Source organism: Myxine glutinosa, chromosome 2 (assembly GCF_964187855.1).
Source record: "Myxine glutinosa chromosome 2, kmMyxGlut1.1, whole genome shotgun sequence".
Taxonomy (NCBI): domain Eukaryota; kingdom Metazoa; phylum Chordata; class Myxini; order Myxiniformes; family Myxinidae; genus Myxine; species Myxine glutinosa.
The window spans coordinates 116,269,323-116,293,867 of NC_136262.1; the positions used below are offsets into that span (position 1 = coordinate 116,269,323).

At 48.3% G+C, this 24,545-nt stretch overlaps 2 protein-coding genes across 3 annotated transcripts; one reads left to right on the plus strand and one right to left on the minus strand.

Annotated features, from left to right (window-relative positions):
* Positions 1-30: 30 nt before the first annotated feature.
* LOC137412949 (uncharacterized) lies at positions 31-11,984 on the minus strand. Its single transcript, XM_078771491.1, has 8 exons — positions 11,941-11,984; positions 8,232-8,293; positions 8,073-8,123; positions 7,735-7,918; positions 7,069-7,541; positions 5,459-5,848; positions 4,965-5,092; positions 31-1,548 (listed from the first exon to the last, which is right to left on the minus strand). The coding sequence occupies exons 3-7, from the start codon at positions 8,097-8,099 to the stop codon at positions 5,018-5,020; spliced, it is 1,149 nt and encodes a 382-aa protein (XP_078627617.1). The 5' UTR covers positions 8,100-8,123; positions 8,232-8,293; positions 11,941-11,984; the 3' UTR covers positions 31-1,548; positions 4,965-5,017.
* An 807-nt stretch (positions 11,985-12,791) lies between these two features.
* Positions 12,792-24,263, plus strand: LOC137412953 (uncharacterized). 2 transcript variants are annotated; one of them, XM_068098308.2, is made up of 2 exons: positions 12,792-13,005; positions 20,218-24,263. In XM_068098308.2, exon 2 carries the CDS (start codon positions 20,275-20,277, stop codon positions 22,819-22,821), a length of 2,547 nt encoding a protein of 848 aa, XP_067954409.1. In that variant the 5' UTR covers positions 12,792-13,005; positions 20,218-20,274; the 3' UTR covers positions 22,822-24,263. The 2 variants fall into 2 exon arrangements, with proteins under 2 accessions (XP_067954409.1, XP_067954408.1); XM_068098307.2 differs by having other exon boundaries at positions 12,809-12,991.
* Positions 24,264-24,545: the final 282 nt, after the last annotated feature.

Below are 24,545 nucleotides of genomic sequence, written 5' to 3' on the forward strand. Positions count from 1 at the left end.
AACAACCTTCACTGCACAATTAATTAAATGTGTGTGTGTGTGTGTGTGTGTGTGTGTGTGTGTGTGTGTGTGTGTGTGTGTGTGTGTGTGTGTGTGTCTGTGTGTGTCTGTGAATAAAAGAGAGAGATAGAATTGTGAGGAACAGAAATGAAAAAACGAGATGTGTGTGTGTATGCATGTATGTGTGTGTGTGTATATGTGTGTGTGTGTGTGTGTGTGTGTGTGTGTGTGTGTGTGTGTGTGTGTGTGTGTGTGTGTGTGTGTGTGCACGCACATGCATTCACATGTTATCAGAAGTAAATACATTGTGTAGATGACATCATTTGTGCATCTGATAAATTGCCAGTAACCATTTTGTGAAACTGAATGTACAGGTGCAGCATCTAACTCAATATGTCCAAATGTCACACACGTCCATGCCCGTCTGATTCCCATGGGTGACCCACTCGTTGCCCCTTTACACCCCTTCGGCTAAGACGCTTTACACCCCTCAGAACATCTTTAGACCCCTTATACCCCTTTTAACCCTTTACACCCCTTAGGCCACTTTTGACCCTTTACATCCCTTATACCCTTTTAAAGCCCTTTGACTCTGTTCGACCATTTACAACCCTTAGACCCCTTGAGACCCTTTACACCCCCTTAGAAACCCTTGACCCTTTCCACATTTTAGAACATATTTAGACCCCTTAGACGCCTTTTAACCCCTCCCACTCCTTCGACCCTTTGGACCCTTTACACCCCTTTAGATCCTGAACACTTCTTTGACCCTTCACACCCCCTTTCGATCCTTTGCACACACCCCTTAGACCCACCCCTTTGACCATTTTCATCCCTTTCGACCCCTAACACTCCTTAGACCTTTTACAACACTTAAACCCCTTTAGACCCTTCACACCTCTCAGATACCCTTTTTTTTCTTCTTTTTTTGCATACAAGATCGAGGCTGGTGTGAGGATATATCGAGGCCTTTCAATCCTCTACACCCCTTAGACCCCTTTAGACCCTTTACGCCTCTCAGATCCCCTTTTTTTTCTTTTTTTTTTGTATGCAAGATCGAGGCTGGTGTGAGGATATATCGAGGCCTTTCAATCCTCTTCACCCCTTAGACCCCTTCGACCCTTTACCCACCATTAGAAACCTTTGACGCTTTACACCCATTCGACCCTTTACACCTCTTTGGACACTTTAAACCCCCTTAAACAACTTTAAACCCCTTTGACCATTTACACCCCTTTAAACCCCTTCGGCCTTTGACACCCCTGAATATTTACACTCACTGACTGAATATTTACACTGAATTTACAAATTAAATTTACATAACATTTATAGAAAATAGAGAAATGTAATTAAATTGTGTGTGTCTTCGAACCAACAATTCCCTGCTACTGACGCTGCTTCAAATTAAACATTTCAAAGTTATTTTCTTCCAATTTCTTCTGCAACTCAGCGTTTTTCATGTTTGGCGTTTCGTGTTCGATGTTTGGCACCATCCAATGCTTGAAGTTGACCACCATGTGGGTCTCCAGACAGTTCTTTTTATCACATCTGTTAAATTAAAATGATATGACATGTCATTGACATAGATATTCACATTGACATGACATGTCATGTCATGACAGAGACATGGGTAATAAACGTAGAGCAGCAACGAAGACTGGAAAGGGTGGAAATGCGATGGATGTGCGGAGTATCGTTGAGAGAGAGGAAGAGAAATGATGAATTGCGAAAGATGATGGGAATAGAGCCTGTGATTGATGCTGCGAAGAGAAACAGGTTGAGATGGTTTGGTCATGTGGTGAGGAAGGATGAAAGTGACTGGTTGAGAAGAGTGATGGAAATGAATGTAGAAGGAAGTAGAGGACGGGGAAGACCGAGAAAGACTTGGCTAAAGATGGTGGAAGAAGAAATGCGGGCAAAGGGGTTAACAAGGAGAGATGCAGAAAATAGGGCAAAATGGAGAAGATTGTCATGGGGACCGCAAGGCTAACCCCCACTCTCGCAGGGAAAATGGCCTTAAAATGCATGTTGTTGTTGTTGTTAAATTAATATGACAATGTTTAAAATGATAAGACAAAAAATCATGATCACCAAGTAGTCAGAACAAGGAGCATCTCACAGTAATAGAGCTTTTTAATTTATCTCCACTTCCTGTCCAGACATGGGGCTATGACTGAACCACTAAATTGTGATAAAACGAGGAAATAATAATACTGTTACGGTCTGCGGAAAAGGATGTTGTTTGCCGAGCAGAGGCACCGCGGCCGAACAGTTACCCCGACTAACCCGATTCCTGGACGTTGGCCGAAATCGCGCCACAGGTATTCAATTTGGAAACCTCTAAAGCGACCGAATGTAAAGAGGAAGAAGAAGAAGACGTACGGAGGAATAACAGGTTTTATTAATTATTTACACAAGCCAAAGCAAAGAGAGCAGTTGGTTATATTCAGAAAATGGAAAGAGCAGAAACACAGTGAAATCTTTAGCTTACCTATACAAGCTTAATTAATAAACCCCAGGACAACGTTAAAGACAGACGGACGATCACACTTACACGGGGAAATGCAGGCAGGAAGCAATGGCTTGGAGATGGGTGGCTTTTAGAGGCAAGGGAGGTTCAGCGGGTACTGGGCACGGTCGGGCCAGAGGCAGAAGGCACCGCCGTCAAGAAGCCAAGCTTTGGTCCCAAACTGCGCGGGCGAAGTTCCTTTCTCTGTACTGCTGCCTCGTGCGCTCCTTGTGTTGCCCCGGTCCGCTTTTCCTGCAGCGCGGCACGTCTCACGGCGGCTCGGTCACACCTGCTCGTCTCCAGCGCATCTCCTGGACCCATCTCCTGGACTCATCTCTGTCAAAGCTCATCTGCTTGGGGAGCGTCCCGCGGCGGGTTATATAGGCCCCGCCCTTCACCCTTTGCGAACCTTCCCCAAGCGTTCTCTCTCCGCCCTCTCAAGCCAAACCCCTCGTTCTGGGTTGGATGAGCGGGGCCGACTTACTCCTCCCCTCTATGACGAGGTGGAGACCCGCCTTTCTTCTTCGGCGTTACCTCGTGCGTAATGGAGTCAAATGCAGCAAAGTGGACGGCAGATGAAAATGCAGCAAAGTGCCTAAAGAGCCAATTGCAGCAAAGTGGCAAACCTGGCACTTGGAAGCTGCCATGGGGCGTCGGAGGGCCTACTCTTATTTAATTCGGTGCAATGAAGAGTCAAACTAGTGGGAAACACATCCTTAGCCTACAGAGAATAAGGGACTAACTATTTAAAAGGATATATCGTGTCCTGTGTGTAGGTTTATGGAATTAACTAAGAGGACGAGCTGCGACCATTCTTTACATTACGAGGGTCAGTTACACACAACAAAACCATACTTTTCACATTCGTTACACTTTCTCAAAACTGTTACACTTCTCAAATTCGTTACACTTCTCAAATTCGTTTCACTTCTCAAATTCGTTACAATACTTAGGCAGTTAAGACCGAAAAATAGGGCGTATCGTTCATTTTTTCAGGAAAGCACCAAATTTGGCACAGATGTAGTATGGACCTATGCAATTATTTTCCTGAGGGGCGCCCAAAAATTCAGAACCCCTGGTGGCCGCCATATTGAATTTCAACATGACCGCCCTTTTTTTCCATTTTCCTTGAATCTCTCATAGTATTTTAGGTAAAATTTCAATTCCAAGTGATACACATTGTTTTATTGGTCTCTGATAACAACGAAATGGTATCAATTAATCAAAGTTACACACAGTTCCAGTTTTAACTTAAAATATCGTGGGCACTTGAAAGGTGGAGGCTCTCGCACAGACGCGTAGTACTACAAGCACTGTCCATCGCAGTCACACAGTGATGTGCAGGGCAGATTTGCCCTGGAGCATTTACAGTTGCCTTTACAGGCCGACTTACAATGGCAGCTTGTAAGCTCTGAACATGCCTCCTGTATCAGTGGTATTGTGGTCCAAGCTCTGAACATGCCTCCTGTATCAGTGGTATTGTGGTCCAAATTGGTGTCCAAGAAGTCCCTGTTTTCATCCAGCCCTAATTAGCTGGTGATGGAAGTTCTGGGTAGGGCACAAGTGCCTGACTCCATACGTGTCCAGCCTGAAAACATGCACGTTTTAGGTGTTGTTCGAAGGCGTCTGCTGTTGGGGGAATGTGATCAATTGTTCTTGCCTTCTTCGTGAACAAGTGTCGGCGCATGTCATTCACTGTCTTTATCTCGGTAGTCCGGTCATAGAGGATGGCAACATATCTTTCTATGCTCTGTAGTTCCATAGTAATAGCGTCCACAGATGGCCTATAAGCGAGAGCATGAAAGGTCTGCGTGATGCTGGGGTATGCCTCCCAAGCCTTCCAGGCTGTCATTTTCCCAATTTGGGCAAAAAATGACACTGTCGCAGCCAGTGAAGGCATGAAATAATGGCAAAGACTCGGACTTCCTGCGGCCAAGGCCGGTGGCAATTTTATGGATGGCAAGGTAGCGGTAGCTTTTACGAGTGCCAATGGCAATCCAGAGTTCCTCCACACCATGTGACTGGTAGGTAAAGTAGTGTGCTATTGCCAAGACCACAATATCAGAATCTACAGTTCGAATCAATACCCGTTTTCTCCCCTTTTTCACGGCACCCCTCAGGATTTAATTTCAATTTCAAAATTTCTGAATTTTTGGGCACCCCTCAGGAAAACAATTGTATAGGTCCATACTACATCTGTGCCAAATTTGGTGCTTTCCTGAAAAAATGAACGATGCTTCCTCTTAACTGCCTAACTATAAGGTTTAGAACCTTCACCATCAGTCCTTCAAATTCACTGCAATATCCTCCATCTGCTCTATTTCTCCACTTTCAGTCTATTCCACTGTCACCCACTTCAGTTTCGCTCTTCCACACGCTTAGACTTCTGGAGATGACAAAGATAAGTAATCAACTCGTGCTGTTACAGAAATCAAAATGATGCAAGAGATCTCACCATTCCGACAAATGATAGATGACGCAACATCATGGGCACTTTAGCAGTTCTTCTCAAAATGTCTTCTTGCTGTTGCACTTTCCTGGGCAAAGCCAAGCCAAAACTTTTTTGCATTTGCCAGGAGATTTCTGAATGCATGGGAAAGATGATAAAAGTATTTCGAAACTCGACTCATCCTCTACCATCAGCTTCTCAAACGATAACACAAGATTTATATATGGCAACATGGGATCAACTTTATATGAACATACCTTATGAATAAACAAAATTCCACACGACAAACATGATTATTTTCGTCTTATAAAGAAAAATAGCCAAAGAGCACAAAATCGTAAATTTGGGTCAACCTCAAATATGTTCAGAATGATTATCAACCCCACGCGCTCCTCCAACTCCAAGCTACTCTCCTGCAAGTTGACATTATCTCGGATTTGGAGTATTCGGACCAGTTTCACTTTATTCTCATTTCTCGGTTGTCTCCAAGAATAACTTACCTGTTTCTCTTCACTCCTGCACATCTCACAGGCCTCATAAGCTGTGTGGTGCGTTTTTGTTTGCTTTTCCATTTCGAAAACATTTTTCCTCCCCTTCTGAGAGGCAATCATGATTTCATCGAAGTTCTTCTTGGTCCGACTCTGGAGGTGACGTTGCCGTGCAGCACCGCACTTCTCATTTTGCAGCTGCTGCGTCAAATTAAACACTTCAACGTTCTTTTTTTGCAATTTCTTCTCCAACTTGGTGATTTTCTGTTTGGCTATGTTCGTCTCTCTTTTTTGGCACTCGCCCTTGCTTGATAAGAAAATGGTCATTTTTTCTTTCAGACTTGCCTCACGCCGAGCAAATTCATCATTAATCCGTCGTATTTCCTTCTTATTTGTCACGACCTGTAACAGACAATGAAAAGAGAGATCAACACTTCATGTAACACAGATATGTTGATACACAAACACAGGTCTTGTAGTTAATGTGAGGGTTGGTCGGAAAAAAAGAAAGAAAAAAAAGAGAGCTATGATTGAATTTGTTCTTTTATTTTATTTTTTACTGCAGAAAGTGCTTTTCCTCCTGACATCCATGTGCATTTGAAATATGTGTTTGCTCATTGTACCAACTCGCAACGGTACCCGCCCTATGGGCGGGGCTTCAATTGGGAAGCCCAAATGAAAATAGCAAAATATCAGAAATTGAAGGCTTTTTTTATTTGAAAACGATTCATATAAACATCTGTTGAATCATATCACATGCAAATCATCAAAATCTAAACAGTACATGGCGCCCATTTTCAAAAAAGATTGATTTATGCAAAACGGAAACGGCCGCTACACATCTTTCTCAGTTGCACGTTTGTGTGAAGAGTGCGCGCCGAATCTGTAACACAGAAGTGGCCGCTACACCTGTTTCTCAGTCGCTTTGCACACGCTGCCGTGTTACTTCGAGCGGCACATTTATATCGGAAGAGTTTGGCAGGAGTCGATCTATTCTCTCCTGGTACGTAGAATTTCAACAAAAGCTACATCACTGTTCATATCGGTAAATATTATTCCATCATGTTTGGAAAAACTGCAAAATTGGAAAACTTGGGGGAGGGGAGGGGGAAGGTGGAGGAGAGGGGATGAGGGAGGGGGGAGGGGAGGGTGGAGGAGGAGGGGATGGGAGGGGGGAGGGGAGGGGGAGAGAGGAGGGGAAGCGGGGGAGGGGAGGGTGGAGGGGATTGGGGGAGGGGAGGCGAGGGGGGGAAGGGGATTGGAGGGGGGAAGGGGAAGTTCGAGGGGGGGAAGGGGAGGTGGAGGGAAGGGGAGGGGAAGTGGGAGGCAGGAGAGGAAGGGGAGTGGCTCACGTTGCTGAGTGAATGTGGCTCACGTTTCTGAGTTCAGTGTGTTGCCGATCAGGAAGAAGAAGAAGCTGTTCCACCAAATTCGTACACTTCCGGAATTGTTTGATGTATTTGTATTCAAATGTCTGGTAATTGTTTTGTATTTATTTATGCAAATGTGAACTTGTATATAACTGTCATTAATTTTAAAAGGCATCGGCACTTTCGAGCGATATTTTATTTTATTTTTTTAACTCCAAAAATACTCCAGGTTTCTCACTTCATAAAGCTTACCTCGGCATTAAACTTCCGCTCGGCATCGTGCAGGTGTTTGACAAAGTGGGCCTTTTGTCTCTTCTGTTGCGCGATACAATGCTGCAGTTCTCCCACTTGGCACTCCCTTGAGCTTTCTTCATCACGCATCCGCTTGGCATCGTGCAGGCATTTGACAAAGTGGGCCTTTTGTCTCTTCTGTTGCGCGATACAATGCTGCAGTTCTCCCACTTGGCACTCACTTGAGCTTTCTTCATCACGTATCCGCTCGGCATCGTGCAGGCGTTTGAACAACTGGGCGTTTTCTTTCCTCTCTTGCGCGAGAGAATGCTCCAGTTCTTGCACTTGGCACTCCCTTGAGCTTACTTCCTCAAGCATCCGCTCGGCATCGTGCAGGCGTTTGAACAACTGGGCATTTTCTTTCCTCTCTTTCGCGAGACTTTCGCCCAGGTCGACGTTGTCGGTCTCAAGCCGATCATTTCTTTTTTTCAAATCTGTAAAATTAAAATGACAATGTTTTCGGAAAGGAAAGTAATGAGTGGTTGAGATTTATCGATAAATGTGAGAAAGATGTTACTCTGTTTTGGAATATCACCACCAATAAAGTTCTGTCACCAGTCAACCGCCATACCACCTGAAAATATAAACATGAATCATGTTTTGAAAGAAAGGACAAACAAATCTCACCTAATTTTTCCATTTTCACCAGCCCCCGATCTCTCATTAGCCGATCCACTATTTTTTTCGCTTCAGCAAGGTCTGCACGCAAACTACGGGTGTATTCTTCTCCATTCCGATTTTTTTCAAGGAGGTCCTCATTGGTTTTCCACAGAGAGTGAATATATTGTTGTTGATTGATGCAATCGCCCCTCTGGTGATAATAGCGGAAGCACTCCTCACGTATGTGCAAAGACAATAGAAAATACAATGGTGATTTAAACATGTAATGAGACATACTTTGACAGATAAAGCATCCAAAGTGGAGCTGAGGTTGGGCCCCAACCGTTGGGGTTCCCTTACCTTACCATAAGGTTATAATGTTCGTGTTCCATTTCGGGAGCTGATGGAGAAACTTCCTGTAACGCAAAATAGAGACAAAATTTATACTTGTACCAGTGGATCAGGTTTGAATTCTGCAAGCAGATACATAAATCAACAAGAACGGCACTCGGTGGAGAGCGTACCTCCACCACGCTGAACAGTTTACGTTTTGTATCCCACTGATAGGCCGGATCTGATTTTGGACCTGAAGGGGAGATAACATCTCTAACATGTTAGATGTTAGATAACATCTAACATCTCCACACAAATAACATCTCTCCTCCTGCAACAACCCCCACAATCTCAAGTTTACTGGTGACGGAAGCACATCATACGTTGCCCGCAACAGGAAATTCAACAATATTGGCTCCATCCTCCAAATCTCTTGCCAATTCAATATCCTCACCCGCACACCTTCCCACTAGTAAGGGAAACAAATGAAAATCTGTGAACTAAATTGTTACCAAAAACATTTCTTCACCAATATGTTTGTAAAGGTGTGTAATAACATGTGTTAAAATGTTGAAGGTCAACTCCCGTGGGAAACCCAGAAAAAAAGCTGTTGAATTCGGGTACCGAAAAATTATTTTCGAGAATTTTTATTTTTTTAAATCGGCCCTTAAGTAACTTATGAGGGGTCAAATAAGGGGTTTTCATGATTCTGAGTTGATTGTTAACATTTATATTTCACCACAGACACTCCTTTGTGGAAAAATAATTTCTAAATATATCTCATTTTCTACTTTGCAGGACATGGAGTCTAGCAATATGGATGAAGACGTTACTCCACCTGTGCTCAATTGCTTCATCTGTGCACGCTCGGATACACCAGCTGAAAGGCTCATACAGGCAACTCCAAAGGGATACTCAACTTTATTGAAACAAGCAGAAACTGTCGAAAATGTTACTGTTGTGGAACGTATGAAGGAGGCTCAAAAGGAAGGAAAACTGAGGTACCACCAGAAGTGTAAAAATGATCTGTACAACAACTTTGTTGCAACCACCAAGAAGTCAGCTCAAGCATCAAAGGCAGAGAAAGAGTCATCAAAGTTGAAGAGAAGACGCACTACTTGTGAGTTCAGTTCATCAACTGGCTGCAGTTCTAGAAGATCACAGTCAGTTGACCTCCTGTATAAGGATGTATGCATTCTTTGCAACCAACCAGCCCAGCTCTACAAAAATAATCCAGCACAAGCTAGAAAGAAATAGAGTGCCAGATAATTTGACTGCAGATACACTGAAGGCAAGCTTGCTGAAGACAGCACGGAGTCGCGGGGATGACTGGGGCACTGAAGTCACTGGACGCCTGGAAGGGATCAACGACTTGATAGCAGAAGAAACACTGTACCATTTGCGATGCAAACTTATGTTTGCGAGAGGTGACAGTTTGTCCAAGACTGATGAGGAAGGAAAAAGGAAGAGAGGACAGAGGAGTATTGATGAGGAGCGAGAGGCAGTTTTTATTGAATTCTGCGAATGGTTAGACTCAGAATTAGAGCATGGGGTAATGAACATGGACCAAGTCCATGAAAAGCTGCAGGAGTTTGATCAGTCACCAGAGAAGAGCCTTTCTTATTCAAAGCATTGGCTAAAGATAAAACTTCTAGAGAAATACGAAGACACCTTGTATTTCACAACACAGGAAAGAAGGGCAGATGTACTCTGTCTCAAAGATGGCACCGACAATATTCTGCGAGAGCATCATGCTAATCTTGACCATGGAGATGAGAAGACTCAGATCATAAAGACGGCACTCAAGTTCATATCCAATGATATTGCCTCGATTGATTTAGGTCCAAAGTCATACCCCACCACACACAGTATGACTGACATCGATAGTCAGCTGACACTTGTTCCTGCAAGCCTTCAGATGTTCTTGAGACCGATTGTCAAGACAGACGAAAGAGTTGCCGTTTGGGGGCAGAATTTTATTAAGGCCTGTCGACCTCGGTCTGGAGTATTGCCACACCAAATGGGGCTTGCCATACAACTTGATCATAGATTTGGGTCAAAATGGATGCTCAACAAGTTCCACCGGCTGGGGTACACTGAGTCTTACACGGAGACACAAAACTACAAATACTGCTTCCTTAATAGCAGGAGTGGAGATGATGTTCCAGATACTTCTGGCACTCTTGACACCATTGTGGAGGAAACCGATGAACAGATCAATGATGAGGTTGCGGTTGATGCTGTGCTTGAGGATCAATGCTGCGCTTGAGGATCCCGGGACTGGATCCTTCTACAGAGCATGTCTCTGAACCCCAGTGACTCTGGATGGACAATAGGTGTGCATGGGTATGAGCCAGTTCCAACACTAGACCCCACGGCTCCTGAGGAGCTATTGCAGTTCACGAGCTGTAATTGTCATGGAGATTGCAGCAACCGGCGATGCAGCTGCAAGAAGAATGGGGTCACGTGCATCTCGGCCTGTGGAGTCTGTAATGGCATTACATGCAGAAACTGCAGTCATGATGTTGTTGAGTCTGAAGAAGACATAGACAATGACTGTTGAAACTTCTGACATTGTGAATGAGAAATAACTCTTGAGTATTATATATGTATGTGAAATAAAAGCTACTTTGTGTGTAAATGTAAAAGTGAAAATATAAATGTTAACAATCAACTCAGAATCATGAAAAACCCTTATTTGACCCCTCATAAGTTACTTAAGGGCCGATTTTAAAAAATAAAAATTCTCGAAAATAATTTTTCGGTACCCGAATTCAACAGCTTTTTTTCTGGGTTTCCCATGTGAGTTGAACTTCAACATTTTAACACATATTACACACCTTTACAAACATATTGGTGAAGAAATTTTTTGGTAACAATTTAGTTAACAGATTTGTGAAATATCTCATAAAATGCCCTTACTACACTTAGTCCAAGAACCTTGCTGTGCCTGACCGACTGCTTTCACATATCTCCCCTCCTCTTCCTTTCTTCTCACCTCCCTCTCAACCATTTGATATATATATATATATATATATATATATATATATATATATATATATATATATATATATATATATATATATATATCAAATGAATCCATTTTTAGTTCTCCAACCATTAATGAGCAAACAAACAACTGCTCGACGTTTCGATCAGCAACACAGATAAACGTGCATCCACTGACGTTTCTCAAGAGTAAAGCAAAACAACTATATCCTCCCTTAGAAAAGGGAAAAAGAGGCGGGGACACCGAACCACCAATCAATGCCATTCTGGAACAACTCATGCCATTCAAATTTAAACCGTACATCCAAACCGTTGCACCACTGAAACCACACCTTTGGATGTCACATCAAAACAACCGTTAAATCACATGTTGAATCAAACAAAACTTAGCATAATTCAAATAAATCGATGAAAAATAAACAACATGATTGGTAATAATTTATATGCTTGGTGACGCAGTTTCTCTGGTCCGTTTCTGCATGAGAGGGCCAAAAGCTGGTGGTAAGTCCAACACCTCCTCTGTGAGCGACACCACAGACTCCTCCACGTGCCATGCCTCCAAAATCCTCCTTCGTTTACTGGGGGTTGCCCCCAAAATGCTGGCATTATCCCAAAGGGGAACTTGGCCAGCCTGAAGACCATGTTTGGCAATGGCAGATCGCTTTGGAAAGTTGCAGTCGAAGGCCTTGCGGTGCTCATGGACACGTTGTCCTAATGTTCTCCCTGTCTCACCAATATATTCAGCCCGACAAACACAGGGAACCCTGTACACCACCCCTGCCCGGTCATTCCTTGGAAGCTTATCCTTAACATGGTGTACATCCTGCCAAGTTGGTAATCGAACGTGTCCATCAAACTGAACGATGTAAAACAACATGTGCAATAACTCACAATTATGTTCGTTTCCAGTGGTCGTTTCCAGTGGACGTTGAAAATATTCATTCAAAGCTGGTCGAGCATGCACCGCTTGCTGTATGAGATTCGGGAGGTCATTAGAGGATTAGTGAAGTAATGTACTATTTTACTTTTTGCTTCGATTGAGACAATTAAAAACCTATAATCCGGCAACGGATTCTTCTCTAAAACATAATTTATCCACAAATATCGCGCTCCGACAATGTATTCGAACCACTCACCTTCGAATCGTTTGAACAATGAGGCGAAGTCGTTTTTGATCGGACTATTATGACCTCACACGATTACAATTAGCCACGCCCACACAATACTGGGACCGCCCACCATAATTCTGGAACTCGGAAAGAATCGGTAAAATCATGCGAGATGGACACATTCGTGTCGATCCCGCAAAGAGTGACGCGCGGGGTGCGGCCTTCGGGCACCCACAAGGTCCCACTCGCGCCGTACGACGGCAAGAGTGATCTGAGGGCGTACCTGGCGCAGTTTGAATACGTGTGCAGACTGCAGTGGTGTAGTCTACGAGATACGCAGGTATACGCCGTATACCCACTAGGAAAGGTCCAGGATTTCCGTATACCCACTTAAAAATGCGCGAGGATACGTAACAACATAGTTTCGTGACAGAACTTTCACACTTTCATTCATAAAATGGGCTATATGAATAATTTTCATTCCGAAAATGCACTATATGAATAACTTTCATTCCTAAAATGCGCTATATGAATAAAATTTGATTTGATTTGATAAAATTCACCCCGTCTGTGTTAAGAAGCACTGACTAATGGCATTGGGGCTTTCGTGACCTGTGACCCGGATCTGACGTCACCTACTGTATGCATTAGTGAGTGTAGTGGTGCTTATGGGGTGTCGCTCTGGGGCGCGTCGCTCTGGGACGGATGACTATGAGGCTGGAAGGGAAAAATCACAGTATACCCACTACAAAAAATTAGACTACACCACTGGTGCAGAGGCAACGGTTGGAATCCGGACGAAGTTGGAGTACACCTTGTGGGAGCACTGCGCGGTGCGGCGGCGGAGGTGCTGACAGCTCCCGTGTCCGTCCCGTCTCCCGTGTCCGTCCCGTCTCCCGTGTCCGTCCCGTCTCCCGTGTCCGTCCCGTCTCCCGTGTCCGTCCCGCCTCCCGTGTCCGTCCCGCCTCCCGTGTCCGTCCCGCCTCCCGTGTCCGTCCCGCCTCCCGTGTCCGTCCTGCGTCCCGTGTCCGTCCCGCGTCCGTCCCTCCTCCCGTGTCCGTCCCGCGTCCCGTGTCCGTCCCGCGTCCCGTGTCCGTCCCGCGTCCCGTGTCCGTCCCGCGTCCCGTGTCCGTCCCGTGTCCGTCCCGCGTCCCGTGTCCGTCCCGCCTCCCGTGTCCGTCCCGCATCCCGTGTCAGTCCCGCCTCCCGTGTCCGTCCCGCCTCCCGTGCCCGTCCCGCCTCCCGTGCCCGTCCCGCCTCCCGTGTCTGTCCCGCCTCCCGTGTCCGTCCCGTCTCCCGTCTCCGTCCCGTCTCCCGTCTCCGTCCCGTCTCCGTCCCATCTCCCGTCTCCGTCCCGTCTCCCGTCTCCGTCCCGTCTCCCGTCTCCGTCCCGTCTCCCGTCTCCGTCCCGTCTCCCGTCTCCCGTCTCCGTCCCGTCCCCCGTCTCCCGTCTCCCGTCTCCGTCCCGTCCCCCGTCTCCGTCCCGTCCCCCGTCTCCCGTCCCGTCCCGCCCCCCCCCCGTCTCCCGTCTCCGTCCCGTCTCCCCTCTCCGTCCCGTCTCCGTCCCGTCTACGTCCCGTCTACGTCCCGTCTCCGTCCCGTCTCCGTCTCCGTCTCCCGTGTCCGTCCCGTCTCCCGTCTCCGTCCCGTCTCCGTCTCCGTCCCATCTCCGTCCCGTCTCCCGTGTCCCGTCTCACGTCTCCGTCCCGTCTCCGTCCCGTCTCCCGTCTCCCGTCTCCCGTGTCCGTCCCGTCTCCCGTCTCCGTCCCGTCTCCGTCTCCGTCCCGTCTCCCGTCTCCGTCCCGTCTCCCGTCTCGTCTCCCGTCTCCGTCTCCCGTCTCCGTCTCCCGTCTCCGTCCCGTCCCGTCCCGTCTCCCGTGTCCGTCCCGTCTCCCGTGTCCGTCCCGTCTCCCGTGTCCGTCCCGTCTCCCGTCTCCGTCCCGTCTCCCGTCTCCGTCCCGTCTCCGTCCCGTCTCCCGTCTCCGTCCCGTCTCCGTCCCGTCTTCCGTCTTCCGTCTCCCGTCTCCGTCTCCGTCCCGTCTCCCGTCTCCGTCCCGTCTCTGTCCCGTCTCCCGTCTCCGTAACGTCTCCGTCCCGTCTCCGTCCAGTCTCCCGTCTCTGTCTCGTCTCCGTCCCGTCTCCCGTCCGTCCGTCTCCGTCCCGTCTCCCGTCTCCCGTCTCCGTCCCGTCGCCCGTCTCCGTCCCGTCGCCCGTCTCCGTCCCGTCTCCCGTCTCCCGTCTCCGTCCCGTCTCCGTCCCGTGTCCGTCCCGTCTCCCGTGTCCGTCCCGTCTCCCGTGTACGTCCCGTCTCCCGTCTCCCTCCCGTCTCCCGTCTCCCTCCCGTCTCCGTCCCGTGTCCGTCCCGTCTCCCGTGTCCGTCCCGTCTCCCGTCTCCCGTCTCCCGTCTCCCGTCTCCCGTCTCCCGTCTCCGTCCCGTCTCCGTCCCGTCTCCGTCTCCGTCTCCGTCTCCCGTCTCCGTCCCGTCTCCCGTCTCCGTCCCGTCTCTGTCCCGTCTCCCGTCTCCGTCCCGTCCCGTCTCCCGTCTCCGTCCCGTCTCCGTCTCCGTCCAGTCTCCCGTCTCCGTCCCGTCTCCCGTCTCCGTCCCATCTCCCGTCTCTGTCCCGTCTCCGTCCCGTCTCTGTCCCGTCTCTGTCCCGTCCCGTCCCGTCTCCCGTCTCCCGTCGCCCGTCTCCGTCCCGTCTCCCGTCTCCCGTCTCCGTCCCGTCTCCGTCCCGTCTCCATCCCGTCTCTGTCCCGTCTCCATCCCGTCTCTGTCCCGTCTCCCGTGTCCGTCCCGTCTCCCGTGTCCGTCCCGTCTCCTGTGTCCGTCCCGTGTCCGTCCCGTCTCCCGTGTCCGTCCCGTCTCCCGTGTCCGTCCCGTCTCCCGTCTCCGTCCCGTCTCCGTCCCGTCTCCCGTGTCCCGTCTCCGTCCCGTCGCCCGTCTCCGTCCCGTCGCCCGTCTCCCGTCTCCGTCCCGTCGCCCGTCTCCGTCCCGTCTCCCGTCTCCCGTCTCCCGTCTCCGTCCCGTCTCCGTCCCGTCTCCATCCCGTCTCCATCCCGTCTCCATCCCGTCTCTGTCCCGTCTCCCGTGTCCGTCCCGCCTCCCGTGTCCGTCCCGCCTCCCGTGTCCGTCCCGCCTCCCGTGTCCGTCCCGCCTCCCGTGTCCGTCCCGCGTCCGTCCCGCCTCCCGTGTCCGTCCCACGTCCCGTGTCCGTCCCGCGTCCCGTGTCCGTCCCGCGTCCCGTGTCCGTCCCGCGTCCCGTGTCCGTCCCGCCTCCCGTGTCCGTCCCGCCTCCCGTGTCCGTCCCGCATCCCGTGTCCGTCCCGCCTCCCGTGTCCGTCCCGCCTCCCGTGTCAGTCCCGCCTCCCGTGTCCGTCCCGCCTCCCGTGCCCGTCCCGCCTCCCGTGCCCGTCCCGCCTCCCGTGCCCGTCCCGCCTCCCGTGCCCGTCCCGTCTCCCGTCTCCGTCCCGTCTCCCGTCTCCGTCCCGTCTCCGTCCCATCTCCCGTCTCCCGTGTCCGTCCCGTCTCCCGTCTCCGTCTCCCGTCTCCCGTCTCCGTCCCGTCCCCCGTCTCCGTCCCGTCCCGTCCCGCCCCCCCCCCGTCTCCCGTCTCCGTCCCGTCTCCCCTCTCCGTCCCGTCTCCGTCCCGTCTACGTCCCGTCTCCGTCCCGTCTCCGTCTCCGTCTCCTGTGTCCGTCCCGTCTCCGTCCCGTCTCCGTCTCCGTCCCATCTCCGTCGTCCCGTCTCACGTCTCCGTCCCGTCTCCGTCCCGTCTCCCGTCTCCCGTGTCCGTCCCGTCTCCCGTCTCCGTCCCGTCTCCATCTCCGTCCCGTCTCCCGTCTCCCGTCTCCGTCCCGTCTCCCGTCTCGTCTCCCGTCTCCGTCTCCCGTCTCCGTCCCGTGTCCGTCCCGTCTCCCGTCTCCGTCCCGTCCCGTCCCGTCTCCCGTGTCCGTCCCGTCTCCGTCCCGTCTCCGTCCCGTCTCCCGTCTCCGTCCCGTCTCCCGTCTCCGTCCCGTCTCCGTCCCGTCTCCCGTCTCCGTCCCGTCTCCGTCCCGTCTTCCGTCTCCGTCTCCGTCTCCGTCCCGTCTCCGTCCCGTCTCCGTCCCGTCTCCCGTCTCCGTCCCGTCTCCGTCCCATCTCCGTCCAGTCTCCCGTCTCCGTCTCGTCTCCGTCCCGTCTCCCGTCCGTCCGTCTCCGTCCCGTCTCCCGTCTCCCGTCTCCCGTCTCCGTCCCGTCGCCCGTCTCCGTCCCGTCTCCCGTCTCCCGTCTCCGTCCCGTGTCCCGTCTCCGTCCCGTCTCCCGTGTCCGTCCCGTCTCCCGTGTACGTCCCGTCTCCCGTCTCCCTCCCGTCTCCCTCCCGTCTCCCTCCCGTCTCCCTCCCGTCTCCCTCCCGTCTGCCGTCTCCCTCCCGTCTCCCGTCTCCGTCCCGTCTCCCGTCTCCGTCCCGTCTCCGTCCCGTCTCCGTCCCGTGTCCGTCCCGTCTCCCGTGTCCGTCCCGTCTCCCGTCTCCCGTCTCCGTCCCGTCTCCCGTCTCCGTCCCGTCTCCGTCCCGTCTCCGTCCCGTCTCCCGTCTCCGTCCTGTCTCACGTCTCCCGTCTCCGTCCCGTCTCTGTCCCGTCTCCCGTCTCCGTCCCGTCTCCGGCCCGTCTCCGTCCCGTCCCGTCTCCCGTCTCCGTCCCGTCTCCGTCTCCGTCCAGTCTCCCGTCTCCGTCCCGTCTCCCGTCTCCGTCCCATCTCCCGTCTCTGTCCCGTCTCCGTCCCGTCTCTGTCCCGTCCCGTCCCGTCTCCCGTCTCCCGTCGCCCGTCTCCGTCCCGTCTCCCGTCTCCCGTCTCCGTCCCGTCTCCCGTCTCCGTCCCGTCTCCGTCCCGTCTCCGTCCCGTCTCCCGTCTCCGTCCTGTCTCACGTCTCCCGTCTCCGTCCCGTCTCTGTCCCGTCTCCCGTCTCCGTCCCGTCTCCGGCCCGTCTCCGTCCCGTCCCGTCTCCCGTCTCCGTCCCGTCTCCGTCTCCGTCCAGTCTCCCGTCTCCGTCCCGTCTCCCGTCTCCGTCCCATCTCCCGTCTCTGTCCCGTCTCCGTCCCGTCTCTGTCCCGTCCCGTCCCGTCTCCCGTCTCCCGTCGCCCGTCTCCATCCCGTCTCCATCCCGTCTCTGTCCCGTCTCCCGTGTCCGTCCCGTCTCCCGTGTCCGTCCCGTCTCCTGTGTCCGTCCCGTGTCCGTCCCGTCTCCCGTGTCTGTCCCGTCTCCCGTGTCCGTCCCGTCTCCAGTGTCCGTCCCGTCTCCCGTCTCCGTCCCATCTCCCTTGGAAACCTTGGAAACATGATCTGGGATCTTTCGATTTGCTCTCCAAGGTTGAAATCCTCGCAGCTCTCTTGCTAATGAATACCTTAGGCTCCAGGAACTGTTCGAGGTTGGGTGTCAAATTCACGCTTTGTTTAAATGTTTAAAAGATTTATGATGTCATTATGATGTCATAAGCTGATTATTTCGCAATCATATAAAAACAAGTACAAAAAGTTTTAATTAAAACAAAAGCCACGTCGATGTTACACAATGCCTAGATGCAGCTGTGCCGAAAACGTCGATGTTATAGGCACAGGACATTCCTATTGATTCGATTACTTGATGTTATCTTTGTGCAAAGTGAAAATATATCTCGGCAATTTCCCGTGTGTGGCGACGAATTTTTAATATATCTCGGCATTTTCCCGTCTGTTATTTCAGGCGGTGTATGACTGACCATGCCGCGATTGAAAAAAATATATATCTCGGCAATTTCCCGTATGTGGCGACACGTGAACGAAGCTATGCTCCTCTCTCCACATTATTGTGACGACGTATAAATTAAATATTTAATCGTGACGATTGTCATCAAATGGACGAATTTTTAATATATCTCGGCATTTTCCCGTCTGTTATTTCGGGCGGTGTATGACTAAGCATGCCGCGATTTAATCAAAATATATATATCTCGGCATTTTCCCGGCTCTTATTTCGGGCGGTGTATGTCTGAGCATGCCGCGATTTTAAAAAAATATATGTCAATGGACTTGAAGTTACAGGCCTTTGAGAATTCATTTCGTTCTTTCAAGGGCAACTTTCATCGGATTTTCTTCCCGTTTTTTTTCAACCGAGTCTAAAACTATGTTGGCGACTGTGAAAAATGAAATGATATATCGAATTTGATTTGAAAGAAAACTGTGTGAGAGGAAGACACCACGGGCCTACAAAACAGGCCTCAAAGCTATGTGAGTTAATAAAATGGTGGATATTTGTTTATATGAAGTCTCTCCCAGAATGGGTGGAGCTATGGTTCCCAGAATGGGTGGAGCTTTGAGGTTTTGTCTTCTCTGCAAGCACAACAACAACAAGAAGAAGAAGAAGAAGGGGGTGGTAACAACAACAACAACAACAGCAGAGTGCACTCTATGAGCAGCGTCTGCGACGCGGCTAAAAATCAATTAGAACTAGGTTGTTAAGTGCATTTTGACATCGAAATATATGTTTCCGAGGTCAAGGAATTCAATGCAATTGTCATTTTTCATTTTAGACAATGCTTAAAAGATTTATGATGTCATTATGACGTCATAAGCTAATTATTTCGCAATCATATATAAAAAATCAATTAGTTAGAACTAGGATGTTAAGTGCATTTTGACATCGAAATATATGTTTCCGAGGTCAAGGAATTCAATGCAATTGTCATTTTTCATTTTAGACAATGTTTAAAAGATTTATGATGTCATTATGATGACATAAGCTAATTATTTCACAGTCATGTATAAAAAATCAATTAGTTAGAACTAGGTTGTTAAGTGCATTTTGACATCGAAATTTCTGTTTCCGAGGTCAAGAAATTCAATGCAATTGTCATTTTTTATTTTAGACAATGTTTAAAAGATTTATGATGTCATTATGATGTCATAAGCTAATTATTTCGCAATCATATATAAAAAATCAATTAGTTAGAACTAGGTTGTTAAGTGCATTTTGACATCGAAATATATGTTTCCGAGGTCAAGGAATTCAATGCAATTGTCATTTTTTATTTTAGACAATGTTTAAAAGATTTATGATGTCATTATGACGACATAAGCTAATTATTTCGCAATCATATATTTAAAAAATCAATTAGTTAGAACTAGGTTGTTAAGTGCATTTTGACATCGAAATATATGTTTCCGAGGTCAAGGAATTCAATGCAATTGTCATTTTTCATTTTAGACAATGTTTAAAAGATTTATGATGTCATTATGACGACATAAGCTAATTATTTCGCAATCATATATAAAAAAAATCAATTAGTTAGAACCAGGTTGTTAAGTGCATTTTGACATCGAAATATATGTTTCCGAGGTCAAGGAATTCAATGCAATTGTCATTTTTTATTTTAGACAATGCTTAAAAGATTTATGATGTCATTATGACGACATAAGCTAATTATTTTGCAATCATATATAAAAAATCAATTCGTTAGAACTAGGATGTTAAGTGCATTTTGACATCGAAATATATGTTTCCGAGGTCAAGGAATTCAATCCAATTGTCATTTTTCATTTTAGACAATGTTTAAAAGATTTATGATGTCATTATGACGTCATAAGATAATTATTTTGCAATCAAATATAAAAAATCAATTAGTTAGAACAAGGCTGTTATAGTACAGCTGATAATCTCTCATATCATAAGAATTGTGCAAATTATGACTAAAGCATGAAATTTCTACCAGTGTTAGTACATGCCATAAGCTTCATTTTCAGATCGGGAGGTAAGGCAGATTTGACCTCTCAGGACCGTGAGAGGTCAATGACCTCAAAATATCAAAATATTGATGTTTGGCTTCATTCGTTAATGGTAAACATGTTTATGATGTACAAACCATGCATTTGTGTTCCAATAAAAGTGTCTACATATTCTACACAGTGTTGGTAGTTATTTACAGATGTCTAGCATTGACCTCTGAGGACAGGGGGAGGTCAATTACCTCAACATATCAAATATTGATGCCAATGAATGTAAACTGTGGTGGCTGGTACTAACACTTGTTGTACTTGTGTGTTGCAGGATTCCCTGCCTGATGATCGAAGCCAAGATACAAGCATCCCAGACCTGATCGTCACTATGGCAAAGCGTCATATCCTCATAGACCCAGCCCAGCCCTCTACGTCCAAGCAATCAAGACCACCCCCAAGAACTAACTGGGAGCTTTGTATTCTTTGCCAAGCAGAGACAGATGAACCTTTGCAGTGCCCACTAAGATCAACCATGAAACCGAGTGGTAGTGGCTATGCATCATTGACAGAAGACCTCCTCCAGTTCAAGGGACTTCGGCACATGCCAATGGAACTCAACGTGAACAGACTGGATGATGGTGATGGCGTAGAAGCTACCTTGAGGACACACAGTGCTCAGTGGCACAAGAAATGTCGTTTAAAGTTTAACAAAAAAATGTTTAACCAGCAGAGCAGAGCAGAATCAGCTTCAGGACAGCAATCTAGTACCGGTACTCCAACCGTGCACACACGATCAGCAGCTGCCCACAGGCTTCCACAGTCAACCGAGTCTATCTGTTTCTTCTGCAATAAGCCAGCTGGCACTGCAGACTTGCACGGAGCAGCTACAAAGGAAATTGACAAGAACGTTCGGAGATGTGCCACTGAATTGGGGGACACTGAACTGCTGGCCAAGCTGTCTGCAGGAGACATGATTGCCATCGAGGCAAAATACCATCGCAACTGTCTCCGTGCATTATACAACAAAATCAGACCAGCCGCACTCAAGGACGAGGATGCGGATCATCTGCATGGCATAGCCTTTGCTGAGCTGGTGGTATTCATGGAGGACATGCATGCAGATGAGGACAATGCGCCTGTATTTAAACTCTCAGACGTGGCTAACCTCTACAAGACGAGACTGGAGCAGCTGGGTGCCACGGTAACCAACAGAATACACACAACCAGACTGAAGGACAGACTTCTTTCTGTGCTTCCTGATCTGAGAGCCCACTCTCAGGGCCGAGACACACTTCTCTTGTTTGAGAAAGATATAGGTCCCGCCCTGAAGAAGGCCTGTGATCATGACAGTGATGCCATGCACCTAGTAAGAGCAGCACATGTAGTACGTAGAGAAATGTTTGAGACCAGGTTCACCTTTGACGGTGCGTTCCAAGCTGACTGCCAGAAAGATTCTGTGACACCATCCCTCCTTGCTCTGGTGAACATGATCCTCGATGGGGCGAACATCAAGCACCAGACTCAGTTGGCCAACACAATCACCACAACTGCTGCTCTTACAGTATCGCAGCTACTGGTGTTCAACAGTGTAAAGCATGCACGCAGTGTGGAGTCAACCTCAGTGCGCCACAGCCGCGAGAGAGAAACCCCACTCCCACTCTACTTGTCCCTCAAGATTCACGCTGTGACCAGGAGCAGAGGTCTGATTGACAAACTGTTCAGCCTAGGGATGTGTGTGTCATATGATAGATTCCTACAGCTCACAGCAGACATTGCCAATGGTGTCTGCCAGCGCTTCAACATGGAAGAAGTTGTTTGCCCACCCAAGCTGCGCCAGGGACTGTTCACTACTGGGGCTGTCGATAATATTGACCATAACCCCAGCTCTGCGACAGCCAATGATTCTTTTCATGGCACAGGTATCTCCCTAATGCAACATCCATCACACACGAATGGCAGACCCGACCGTGGTGTAGTGGTGATTGGGCAAGACATCTCTTCCGCCAAGTCGGTAGCACCTCTGCCATCAGTGTACACAAGTGTGCCACCTGCTGCCATGAAGACGAAGCACTTCACTGCACCGGCTGTACAACGTCCTGCAAGGCCTCCCGACCTCCTGGCTGCTAAAGCTGCCATGGAAGAAGAGTATGGGTGGCTGAGGACAGTGAAGACAGCTCTAGAGAAGCAATCCATAGATGAATGGGTGTCATGGTCTGCCTACCATGCCGATGTCCAGCAAGCAGTGATCCCAACTGCCGCGATCAATGCACTGTTGCCTCTGTTCCTAGACAGCGCACACTCGGTGGCAATGATAAGACATTCCATGGTACATAGCTGTTCACCAACTGGCTGCCGCCATGAACCCAAGACTACTCTCCCCATCTTCCATGCCCTCACAGGGTGCGACACTGTGTCTTATTTCGCTGGCAGAGGGAAGAAGACTGCCTGGGAGATTTGGAAAGTGTTCCCACAGGTGACTGATGCCTTTGAAGAACTCTTACGCATGCCAAGTGATGTCAGTGAGGAGTCAATGTCACTGCTGGAGCGCTTCGTTGTGCTGATGTATGACCGCACCAGTGACACCATGGAAGTGAACGTTGCTTGGAAACAGCTCTTCGCACACAAGTCTAGGGCTCTAGAAAACACTCCCCCAACGCAGGCAGCACTCCAGCAGCACATCAAGCGTGCATCTCTCCAGGGCAACTGCTGGAACCAAACTCTGGTCCTGAATCCAGAGTTACCAATCCCATCTGACTGGGGCTGGACAAAGGAGGCCTCTGGGTGGCAGCCTCTTTGGACGACACTGCCAGAGGCATCAAAATCTTGCCACGAACTGATCCACTGCGGCTGCAAGAAGGGATGTACCGGCCGCTGCAAGTGCACCAAGGCTGCACTCAAGTGCACTGCATTATGTGCATGTTCGGGAGACTGTTAGGTGCAATCAGACACCTTTATATTTATGCGTCTATATCTTACAACACGATTTCATGCAAGCTGTTCTGGACACCACAATAACCAAAATGTGTATTTCAATAAATTTGTTTTCTGAGGTCACTGACCTCATTTAAAGCACTTGTTCAGTCATGGTTGCATCCTGTGATTATGTATAAAGGCTCTCCAGAAGATAAAGGGACTAACACATGGCAACATACCTTTTTAATGATTCCCAAAACAGACAAACTGCACCAGAATCGTGAAAAAATGACAATTTCAATGTAATTGAGGTCATTGACCTCTCACTATCCTCAGAGGTCAAATCTGACTTACCTCTTGATCTTAAAATGAAGCTTATGGTATGTACTAACACTGGTAAAATTTCATGCTTTAGTCATAATTTGCACAATTGTTATGATTATCTGCTCACCTATTAAGTGTATTTTGACATCGAAATATATGTTTCCGAGGTCAAGGAATTCAATGCAATTGTCATTTTTCTTCTTAGACAATGTTTAAAGGATTTATGACATCAATCTGATGTCATCCAGCAACACCAACAACAACAAAAAAAAATTCGTATTAGATCCATCTGCACACATTCGTTTGATTAGTTAACATCCACATATCGAGACTTTAGTACATAATAATCTTCCGTTGAGTTACAGAATTTAAAACAGCACTGGAGCATTTTTTTTTTTAGTAATTTTGACTGAGCTATTATTAGTTACACTTGATCATTATGTCGTTAGCTGGTTTAATAAAGGGGTAAATGACACAAAATTATATATGTTGCATCAAATGTATATGCATATACATTATACAAATATTCGTGATTCTGTCCCATTTTGTAGCAGTGATTCCTTGAGATGCGAAAGAATATTAGCATATCGGCCGACATGTTGTTTCTTCTATCATTATTTTTATTACCTTGTTAAAAACACACAGTGACAGCTCCCCCTTCCTCACGCAAGTAATTCATTGTTCAAAATAGAAACATACAGAACTGGAATAAGTGTGATAGCTATCGTGTCGGTGATGAGCTGTAGCTGCAAGCAAGTTATTTCTGACAGTTACAACTGCAAAGTTCTGTGTGGGGTAGACCAGCTTTCGTGCACTTGCAACGACTGACACAACCGGCTTCTGACTTGCAACCACATTTGATGAGCTCTTTGCATGCTTTAGCTGCTTCCGGGATGGTCATCCAAACAGGGACCCAGTGGTCATTCTGCATTGTCCATCCCCACCCCTCCGGGGAGGGAACCGTAGGCTGTGCCTGACGACTTGTGGTCCAGATGCCACCTTGGTATACCACCCTCTTGATATGTTGGAGCAAGGCATCCTAAGTGAATAAAAATGAATTAACTTGTCAGTTCTGCTGTTGCCGTCATGTACAAAATTGTTGAAAATTGCCTTCTGGAAATAGATGAACAATGTTCTTGCCATCTGTCTGTTCTTGCACACCGGTGTCGGCCAAGTGCTCAAGAAGCCTGCTTTTCAGCCGGCTGTTGTAATTGACACATCATGCCCAACATTTTGAAGAGGGCGTTCATACATCTCATGTAGATCTGATAACTTGAACAGGTATGTCCCATCCTCAATGGCAAACAACATAAGACACCAACTCCACAAACGCTCTGGCATCTCTGGCATCTGGCACGGAGTGTGATGGATTTTGCTGTGAGGTAATCATTATCATTTTATAATTAAATAAGGTGTGTGTGA

Bases quoted from the DNA above. Each gene is read 5' to 3' on its own strand.
- LOC137412949 (XM_078771491.1), bottom strand. From the start codon at position 8,099: ATGGAACACGAACATTATAACCTTATG. The intron at 7,919-8,072 runs GTAAGGTAAGGG...TATTATCACCAG, and splicing joins ACGAACATTATAACCTTATG to AGGGGCGATTGCATCAATCA. The intron at 5,849-7,068 runs GTAAGCTTTATG...TGTCTGTTACAG, and splicing joins AGCGGAAGTTTAATGCCGAG to GTCGTGACAAATAAGAAGGA.
- LOC137412953 (XM_068098307.2), top strand. From the start codon at position 12,827: ATGGGGTGTCGCTCTGGGGCGCGTCGCTCTGGGACGGATGACTATGAG. The intron at 12,992-20,217 runs GTGCGGCGGCGG...TGTGTGTTGCAG, and splicing joins CCTTGTGGGAGCACTGCGCG to GATTCCCTGCCTGATGATCG.